General features: G+C 44.2%; 1 protein-coding gene across 1 annotated transcript; it reads left to right on the forward strand.

Annotated features, from left to right (window-relative positions):
- The first annotated feature begins 3,888 nt into the window (after positions 1 to 3,888).
- On the forward strand, positions 3,889 to 8,923 carry tcaim (T cell activation inhibitor, mitochondrial). Its single transcript, XM_053880690.1, has 11 exons — positions 3,889 to 4,024; positions 4,409 to 4,472; positions 4,978 to 5,110; positions 5,206 to 5,356; positions 5,686 to 5,932; positions 6,922 to 7,044; positions 7,422 to 7,519; positions 7,601 to 7,692; positions 7,758 to 7,990; positions 8,058 to 8,189; positions 8,408 to 8,923. The coding sequence occupies exons 2-11, from the start codon at positions 4,438 to 4,440 to the stop codon at positions 8,631 to 8,633; spliced, it is 1,470 nt and encodes a 489-aa protein (XP_053736665.1). The 5' UTR covers positions 3,889 to 4,024; positions 4,409 to 4,437; the 3' UTR covers positions 8,634 to 8,923.
- The last annotated feature ends 1,506 nt before the right edge of the window (positions 8,924 to 10,429 follow it).

The following is a 10,429-nucleotide window of genomic DNA, read 5'->3' on the forward strand; positions in this document are numbered from 1 at the left end:
TCTAAATCCGAGGCCATGGTTCACAACAAGATAAGGGTGGATTGCTATCTCTAAGAAATGAGTCCCTGCCTCAAGTGGAGAAGTTTAAGTATTGTGCGGTCTTGTTCGGGAGTGGGGGGTAAAGGAGTAGGAGATTGGTCAGCAAATCAATGCAGCAGTGGTGGTATTGCAGTCGCTCTACCGCACTGTTGTGTGTAAGAGAGAGCTGAGCCAAAAGGTAAAACTCTCTATTTACCGATCAATCTTCATCCCAACCCACAGCTATGGTCATGAGCTGTGGGTCATGAGCGAAAGAATGAGATACTGGATCCAAGCACCTGAATTGTTATTGGCGTAGGAACTCACTAGGAAGCACTACTTTGTCTTATAACATAATGTGTTTCTTGTACAAAAGGGAACCTGCATTAGGTGTCGGTCTTCGACTTCAGGATTTTTTTAAGATTGACAAGTAATGGATGACTTAAAGAAATGCGTGGTTTGCACAACAAAGAGGAATTCCCACTCCCGTCGTGTTCACTACCTCGGCCGAAGACACGCTGAAGCAGCGGACAGTAACTGCTATATATGCCTACTCCAAGCATACCAGGCTTTCCTCCTCTGGTAGCTGGAGGGTAACGCGACACTGGAGACCTACTTGGAGCTTCATGAGAAGATGGATTTCTGCCTCAATATTGCGAAGGGAGCGACTCAAGATGCGGGATGGATGATGGGTTTCTCTGTGGTGACTCATCGCCATCTATGGCTGAATCTGACGCAGATGTTGGAGAAGGAGATGAACAGACTCCTTGATGCGCTGGTCATGACCTCAGGGTTGTTCGGACCTGTGGTGAACTTGATCACCCATAAGTTTGAGAGAGCCCTCCACAACCTCATGCCTTGCAGGGCTTGCTCTCAGATGTGAGAACCCCGCCAGGACCCGTTATGGCAGGGACTCTTCCTTCCATGGACGAAACCAGAGCACGTCTCAGAGCCACTGAAAAACACTTCATAGTGACATTACCACCTACCTGCTCATGTGTCCTCACCGACGAAGTGTTTGCTGACACCTAAGATCCACAGACAGTACATTCTCCCACAAGACACATAGAGAATCTTTAAATAGAATGTTGTTTAAAATAAATAAAACACAACAAGCCAAAATTTTCTGTGCATTTTTATAGTATAATTTCATTTTCACACGTGGTGTCATCACTTGATTTTTATTTTCAATTTTCTTCTTTCTTTGGATTTGACGGCCCCTCTCAACGGTCACAATATATAACCTGGCCCCTGTGGAAATTCTCTGATCCTTGGATCTAAAGGATGCTTATTTCCACATCCCAGCCCAGTTGTTTCCGTCAAAGCCCAAACCAGCTCCTTCAAGGTTGGCTTGGGCTGGACTCACAGAAAAGAATGTCCAACTTTTTTATGCGCACGTAGCTGCCATCTCACTCTTTCCGGAGGATGACGAAGAGACAATGCACTCAGTGCTTGAAGAAGGTGAGTGTGGCCCCATGGGTTTGGCCCAGAGAGCTTACCCCCTGGACGAGATGACTGAGCTCTTCAGGTAGGCCGGGGAAACACTCTGAGTGCCCTTACCCACAGAAGAGGAGTCGGGAGAGGAGGACTTCTTGGCATCTATGTACACCAAGACGCAGAAGAAGTCTGCAAGGACAGTCACCATGTGCCCCAAGGTAACGTGGAATCACTCGACGAAGGACCTGGAGTTGCTGCGGGTAACTCCACAGTGTGTACTGCTCCTGAAGTTTCCCACCACTTGGAGACACCCTGGACTTCTTCCTGGTGCCATCCACCATGCTGTGGACAGACCCTAAGCAGTGCCTCCAGTAGGAGAAGGACAGCATGACTGCGCTCTTCCTGGGCAGAGCATACTCATGCGTGTCCAGATATGGCTGACATCAAGGAGCAAGAGCATCATATGCTATTGGGAGCTCCCATTATGGACAACACTCTCTTTGGGTCTACCAGGAAAAGAGGAAGAAGATGATGAAGAAAATATCAGCCTAGCTCTAGGAACACTTTTAGGTTCGAGAGGCATCGTGTCCCCTCCCTACATTTCATCGACACCATCATTGAGGCCGAGGGAGAGGTCTGGCAGGAGGGAGGTTCAAGTACAGTCCCCAAGACTGAGTGGACAGGATCAGCCCTCCTCTTCAGTGGGGACCACTCTCGCCATGGATTATCAGAGTGCAGAGGCTACAGTATGTGCTTCAGTTTGTCAGACAGCCTCCCTTGTTCAACAGGGTTCATAAGACGTCAGCTCGCTCTCATCCAGAATGGATGTGTTTGGAGCAGGAAATAACTCTGCAAGTGATCTTCTGGGTAGTTTGGGGATGCCTCTATGGCAGAACTTCAGGGACGTTGATCACCTTGGTTTCTAGATGCTTGGTCTTACGTTAAGCCATGCTTGGAGGAAACTTATCCTAATGACCTCCCTGTGGTTTTTAACCAATAGCAAAGGCCATTAGAGGGCGCAGCACATATGACGTAGAAATACTGGTTCTGCAATGTAACCCCAGTTCTGTTAATATGTGCGGTGCCCTCTAACTGGCTGCCCAGCAGGCGTGTGTCCTACTATTGAGTTTCAAAAGGAGCAGAGTAGTGTGAGACATGGGGGTTTATATATTGGTGGGCTGTGCCTCCCTGGCCAGAGAGCCGGTCAATCCAAGTCTCAGGCTGAGGCAGGTGCAACCAATAGCACAGGCTGTAATAGGGCGACGTACATAATCATAGAACTGGGGTTACATTATGGAACTAGTATTTGCTTAGGTTGACTGGCAGTTCAACTGGTTCTTTAACATACATGAAAAAACATGAGTAATGTCGCAAACAAGTTTTAAACACTAAACTCTGTGTGCTACTCCACTGACTTGTGCATCGTGGAGCCTTGAATAAAAACACCTAAAATGACATTTTTGCCTGCGAACACCTCTATATTCCTCTTAAATGAGATTTTTCAAGCATTGGCGTCACCTGGGAGCACTGATAGGTGAGATGACCTAATGCAACAGATACAGTTTTCAAATATGAATGTCAACTAAGACGATGAGGTTATAAACAGGCCATATTCACGGCAACGTTCCCAACAGAAGGTTTACCTCAACCAGGGGCCTTTCCGTCAGTAGACAGCCTGTTGTCTCCAGTCTCCCACCATCACTATCAGAGCGGTGAGGGAAGTAGCGGGCCAGAGGCAGCACGCCTTCAAAATAAAATCACAAGAGTTGAGAACCACTAGGTTACATTTTTAGGTGGGACAAATGTGCCCGTATTAAGTGCCACATGTCCGCCCTACCCCTCTTGTTCCTGTGTGTGTGGGTCCTGGCGGGTCCTGCCAAAACTGTTTTTGTTTATTTTGTTTGTTGTGTTTTTTAATGAAGAGACTGTTTGTTGATGGCCCCAGTCTTTTTAAACATCTTCAAAAGATGCAGTATGCAATCCTGAGGGGCAGCTGTAAGCAAATAAAGTGCAATGATCTCCGTCTGAATTACAACACAGTGAGAGCCGTGGTGTTGCCTAACCACAGGACATGGAGTACCTTAGTGGCTCTTTACTGAATATGTACTCATGCAACCTCATTTCTTTTAGATAACGGTGAAGAAGTTAATTTCAATCCCGCTTTACAACACACAAACTTGTGTCAAGTCAGTGATTGAAATAGAGCAGTTTGGCACTAACCCTGTTTCAGCATTCTGTTGTCCCTATGGTTTCATCCTGCAGCCCAACTGCTTCTCCTCTGAGACGAGTGGAGAAACAAGATTGTAAGTTACCTTCCAAGATAAAACTCACTGGCCCCAGAGAAAAACGAAACGGAGCTGCTTATTTCTATTATGCAGTTATTTGGCGGTTACGGTGCTGGCCGCAGTCGGGCCAGCTGGGGGCGACAGACACGAATGGACACCACCGTAGAAGAAGAAGAAATAAAAGTCAACAAACATTCGGCTGTCGTGACCCTGCTGTCTGGACAAGGTGCGCACGTCTGTCACCATCGTCCCTCGTTTGTTCATGATCTTCTCCGGCATCTCTTGTAAGTTCGCTCTGCCTCTTATTGTTGACACGATGTTGCTTGAAGGATTTGTGATTACATTACTTTACTAGCCATTTGAGCTAACTGGAACTGTGTTGGCACATTAGAGATTTATTGTTTATCTTACCTATATTTACATTTTGAAACTATCTTTGATTACAGTGTGTTTTATCAGTGGAATGTACACGCCTTGTGCAGCCGGGACAGTTTATACCGGTGAACTCAAATTAAAAACCATTTGTTTAACATCCTACTGGAAAAAAAATCCCTGGCATTTGCGTTCAACTCCCTTTGCTTCGCTTCTCTGTTTCCCGGCTGTGATTGTAGGTTTCATCCTGGGATTCAGAATTATCTCTTGTTGCTTTTTTGTCTGTTTCGCTTCAGGTGTGATAAACTGAGATCCTCATGACATCATGTCAGTCAACTCCCTCCTGCGCTGCACCATCAGGTACCACTAATGCATATGTCAGAGTAGTGTAAGTTATTATTCATGAAGACATACTGAAGAAAAATGTTGGAAAAATCTTCTGCACTCAAAAAAGAGAAAACTTTATACTGTATAACCCATGCAAAACATAAACATTTAACTGTAACTTTAAGTAAAACAAGAGAAGAGAGTTTATATTTTAGGAAATGGATCATGGTCTACACACATTCATCTTCTTTACAGGCCTGGACAATGGCCCTTGACTATAATCATCTGCTACTTTATTTTAATCATATTTATATACATAATAAAATACAGGTCAAGATATAAATCAAAGTTCAACAAAACTAAGAAGCAACGGAAGCCAACGATTTCTGCAAGTAATGGATATTATAGGTCAGAATGTGACTATTTTCTTTTGCACTTGTTTAATGTGACTGGGCCCGGGGCATCACCAGTGCGATGGTGGACCTCCACCCACTGCACTGTGGAAATGTGAAAACATCTCATGTTTCTGTGGTGACAGGCTGGAGAGGAAACATGTGGCCACACTCTTGATCCCTCGAAGAGCTCTGTCTGGAGCAGAGGCAGTTAACGCACTGCGGCCATTTTACTTTGCCGTCCATCCTGACTTCTTTGGCCAGCATCCCAGGGAAAGGGTGAGTCTGCTGTGATGAAAGTAGCCATCAGGTAGAGCTGGGATCGAAGGTCTGACAATTGAGACTGTTTTCATCTGTTTTGTTTGTGCTGGCAGGAAGTGAATGAGAACTCCCTGAAGAGGCTGAATGGCTATTTAGAGAACCTGCAGCGTCCAGGCTCATGCTCGGTGCAGCCGATGAAACTCACCTTTTTTGTGAGGAACACAAAGGAGAGCATGCATGAGCAGGAGGAACTCCTCCCCTCTGGTATTGAGCAGCTTGTGTATATACTGGAAGATTAATCAAACTTGTTACGTCAGTGGTTAAACGAGCAAACATGCTTCTCAGTAAATTGTGCTCCTCAAACAGCCTCCTAATTGGTCAGTGACGTACGAGCTTCGGCATTAAACGTTTTTATTGTGATAAAAGTCCTCCCACTGTCTGTAGCTTATATATAAAAATGTGTGTATATATATATATATATATATATATATATATATATATATAAATAAATTACAATGCAGTACACTCCAGTGGCCCTCTGAAATAGAAGTCCTTCACACACGGTCCTGATCTTTCGATGCTCTGGTTCGCAGGGTTCCGCGTGGTGAGTTTCATCCTCCGCACCAGTGACGTGTTGAGTACAGTGAAGAATGTGCTGAAGTCCTGTAACCTGCCTGTGGAGCATATGGAGCAGATGGAGGTGCCGTCGAGGAAGCCAGCTGATGAGCATGCCACGATCTACAGGCCCATTAAGTGGGACAAGAGTTACTACGCGTTCACTGGATTCAGAGATCCAGAAGAGGAGCTGCAGCAGGCCCACAGGGTGGAGCCCACGCTCGAGTCAGTAGCTACACTCTGATTTACTCTTTGGGCTGAGGTGCAGCTTCTGTCTCAGAAGGATGGTTATTTGTGGTAATGTTCTTTTATATCAGGGTTCTGTTATCTTATCGGTCCATATTTAAATACATATTTAAAAATGTAAATGTTATATATCGGATATATATTTAAATTAAGGGTGGGGATCCTTTAAAAAAAATAGATAATGTGTGATTAATTAATCTCCATTAATCGCAATTTAATGGTATAAGAATATTTGCCACAAGAAACCACATTTTTCAATTCAAATGAATATGGTATATTACTGAATCAAATGATGGATCCATACATACATTTAGACAACAAAATATTGTTTATTTTGCATCAGTATGACAATAGCACAATGAATCACAATGTTGATATTTAAACGAAAGCTATTTTAATGTCTTGAAAATATTTGTATACAAATTTCAATTTTATAAGAATTTCAAGTAAATTCAGAGTAGTGGAAACAGATGCTTTTGTTTGGTTCAGGGATTCCTCCATGTTTGTTGTTGTTGTTATCATCCGAGCTGCCACGTGTCTTGTGCATCAGTGTGATCAGTGGACCAGGAACTCCTGCACTTACAAAGGTTCCGTGTTGTCTGGAGAGCAAATTGTTAAATTTAATTAAATATTTTTTTAAAATAATTTTTTGTTGTAATGAATTAATTGTAATTAACTTGTTAAAGTCGTTGTGTGAAGTTTGTTACTCACCACAGATCACACTGACATAACCAAACAGCTTGTGTTTATTTTGGGAGATGTGGGTTGTGAACACAAGGTTACACAAACTGAAGGGGCCTATATTTTGGTTGCACAAAGGCCAGGAGTCGAAAAGCATCAGCAGCATTGATGGTGAAGTTCCCTGAATCATCATAGATGATCATGCTGTAGGTCATAGATGAGTGAAAAAACATACCAGAGTGTTCTGTAGATCATGATGCATGACTGATAGGGTCTTCTGTTTGTAGCTTGTGGCTGAGGAACAATGAGCCAGAGGCGGCCAAGAAGCACTCAGCTAGTCTTCCTCGGAGAACAGAACTGAAGCGACTGAAGAAGGAACTGTGCATGAAGTTTAACGTAGCTGACATCAGGTACTGTCCGCTTGTATCATTCTGAGATATTTCAGTCTTTCTTACTGTACCACTCCCCATTTGGACCTGACACTGCTCGGTGATTCTGCTCATTTTAAAGTTAATATTCCCGCCCAGTGGAGCATTATGGTGTGGTGGAAAAGCATTTATATATATATATATATATATATGAACATAAATGCTAGTAGTAGAATACAGTGAATACATAAATTATGAGGAAATAAACGTTTACATCTAAAAATATGACATCTTCATAATATGTTCGCATATATGCATCTAAGTATTCATTGTATTTATACTATTGTTTATTGTTTAATTTTGATCTATTAAACGGGACCGCAAACAGACATCTTTGTAGTACCATCTGTGCCCTGCAGGTGGCAGCGCAGCTGGGGAGTGGCCCACAGGTGCAGCCAGCTTCAGAGTCTGAGCAGACTGGCTCAGCAGAACCCAGACTCCATGATCAACCTGCAAGGTAGAGCTCCAGAGTCAACCTCAGATCTCTTCAGAATAAGTGTACGAGAAGAGGAGACTTCTTCTCCATGTCCCTCTGCAGGCCATACTGTGGTGTTCTCCGACCACTCTGGCATGAACGCGTCTGGCTATGTGATGCTGGGAACCACAGACGTCCATCATCAGTGGGCCAAAGTAACAGTGTGGCGACGCTTCTGCTGACTGTGTGCCGGTCCTGATGCCTCTCTCTTGTGTGTCAGCTGTTTCAGCAGCTGCCGGTGTATCGCAGCCTACAGCAGCAGAGCGAGTGGCTGAGGGAGAGGATCAGTCTCCTCTTGGGCGGGACCCAGGTGGTCCACATGGAGCCGCTGGGATTGGTCCAGTCCATCCAAGAACATTACAACACCCTCAACACCTTCCACAAGGGACTGATGTCAGGCAGGCTCCGACTGCACCCGCGCGGCCTGCAGGGGCTCACCATGACACTGGACAAGTACCGCGCTGCACCGGCCTGCTGCTGCGGCTCCTCCACACCTCTAACATGGCTGATGTCCTTTCAGCGACAGCTCCAGCTGTAGACTGCATGAGCTGGGCCACTTCGTCATCCCGGTCAACTGTGACATGCTTCAGCTGCAGGCCTTCCTCCTGAACCATGCCAGCCAGGCCAGACTCAAAACCCAGCGCAGGATTCAGTGAGTGCAACCACAATACATACACAAACACAGCAACAGTCAGGGAATTGCTACCGTGAAATGGTCTATAAAACTGAGGTCCAAGTCTGTTCTTCTCTCCCCTAACATCTGCAGGGTGCAAGTTTAAGTACGGATTGTTGTCACATGGATGATGAGAGTTGAAGTTTCTCTGTCAAGCTGTGATTCAAGTGTGTGTGTGTGTGTGTGTGTATATGTAGACTGCAGGTGGAGGAGGACGCCCTGGTCAAAGAGTGTGTCCAGAGTCTCTCTCTGAGGGAGCTGTCCAAAGAGCCCAGTCTCAGCTCCAGTCACATGATCCATTGCTGCAGACGCCTGCTGGACATGCGCCTGCCGCTGCTCCAGGGTCTCCACATCTGTGTGTCCCACTTCTACTCTGTGATGCAGGACGGGGACCTGTGTGTGCCCTGGGACTGGAAGAGCTGAAGCCCACTCTTCTTGAAAGTAGTCAACTGATCTGCTGCTAAGGGAGGAACTGTGAAGGGGTCTACATTTCCTCAATCATTACTGTTGATGCTAGAAGCACTTTCAGACTAACTGCTGCAGAGGGCAGCAGAAGAGGTCACGTTTTACTTTCTTCTGAAGTTGGAAAAGAAAGCACTTTTGAGTTGGACCGGTCAGTGTGTTCACCAGTAAGTCAGTCTTGTTTTGGCTGTGTTTGATGTGTGTTTGTATCCAGTCGTACTAACAAATGGTTCTAATAAAGTTGCATAATTTTTGACACATTTTGTTTGTTACTTTGTACTTGCTATTGAAAGGTTTGAATGAATGTTTATTTTAATCCCACATCAAACATACAGTCATGGTCGATATTTTTTCAGATAATGATGTATTACTAGCAGAAGATTATTGCGATGATACACTTATTACCTATGTGTGTATTGAAACAATACACAAAAGCAGAGAAAAAAAGATGAATTTGACATAATTCCACGGTAAACTTCAAAATTGTTGGCAGCCTCAACTTAATATTTGGTTGCACATCCTTTGGAAACAAAAATCAAATGCTTCCTGTAACCATCAACAAGCTTCTTGCACCTTTCAATTCGTCTTTTGCAAACTGATCCACTTCTCTTATATTTGTAGGGTGCCTTCTCCAAGCAGCAATTCTAAGCTCTCTCCACAGGTTTTTGAAGATCCAGACTTGCTTTTCATCCATTTCCACGTGCTTTAGTAGTAGGTTTGGGGTCATTGTCCTGCTTGAAGACCCATGACCTTGGGCACAAACTCAGCTTTCTGACCCTGGGCCTTATGTTCCGACCTAAAATACTTTGGTGTGTTTTACCAGACGGCTCTATCTTATCCCTATCTATCTATCAGTCCACAAGGCATTTTTTATGTTGCTGTGTCAGCAATGGGGTCCTCATGGGTCTGCTTCCATAGCGTTCCATTTCATTCATGACGACGGATGGTTGGTGTTGGCACTGATGCTCCTGGTGCTTGGCGCTGCTTATCCACCATTCGGACAATCCTGCGCTGCAACCTTGCATTAAGTTTTGTCTTTCATCCACGAAATTCATGATTATGAAGCGCACCATGGACAAAGGAACACCAAAATTCCTCGAACAGTATATAGTAATATAATAGTATTACTTTCATTGAATTACTGAATAATTGTTTGTCATGGAGTGTAACCTTTTGCTGTCATATGCCATATGTAGACATTAGTTGGCGACGTACAGTAGTTGTATGCGTCTCTTAAACTTACTGAATACATGTTTCAATTTAGCCCAAATATGTATGAAATTAGTGTACAGTATTCTTACTACCCTATGGTCTGGATTATACTAGTGTATTTATATTTGGTAAAATGAACTTCAAGTACACTAGTTTTTGCTAAGTAATTCTCTTCTCATAACCCTCTGTTTAGAGGCTGTATTTTTATCAACAAGCTCAATACTGCGATCTCCCTCTTTAAATCTCCAAAGAACATTTTATGAGTCATCCCTTTGTTTCTTCTCAATTTGTTGTCTTTTTTCCTCTTGCTGACTTTGATGCGTCATTGCCACCTATATTCTCTATTGGGTTCCATAACTCCTCCATTTCCTTCAGTTATTTGGACATGATGCGGCTGCACTCCCAGCTGAGCACGTAGTGGTTTCATCTGTCGGGCTCATCTTAAGAGTCAGACAGCCGTCAGGAGGCAGCAGTTAGTTTCTTTTCGACAACTCACACTTCTGTTCATCCATTTCCTTTCTTCAGAGATTCCTTTCTTCATAGTT

This window comes from Synchiropus splendidus, chromosome 12 (genome assembly GCF_027744825.2).
Source record: "Synchiropus splendidus isolate RoL2022-P1 chromosome 12, RoL_Sspl_1.0, whole genome shotgun sequence".
Taxonomy (NCBI): domain Eukaryota; kingdom Metazoa; phylum Chordata; class Actinopteri; order Syngnathiformes; family Callionymidae; genus Synchiropus; species Synchiropus splendidus.

What these genes read in the sequence shown, in the direction of transcription:
- tcaim (XM_053880690.1), top strand. Translation starts at nt 4,438, where the DNA reads ATGTCAGTCAACTCCCTCCTGCGCTGCACCATCAG. An exon ending in TTTAACGTAGCTGACATCAG is followed by an intron (nt 7,045 to 7,421) that starts GTACTGTCCGCT and finishes TGTGCCCTGCAG; the next exon opens with GTGGCAGCGCAGCTGGGGAG. An exon ending in CTCCATGATCAACCTGCAAG is followed by an intron (nt 7,520 to 7,600) that starts GTAGAGCTCCAG and finishes GTCCCTCTGCAG; the next exon opens with GCCATACTGTGGTGTTCTCC.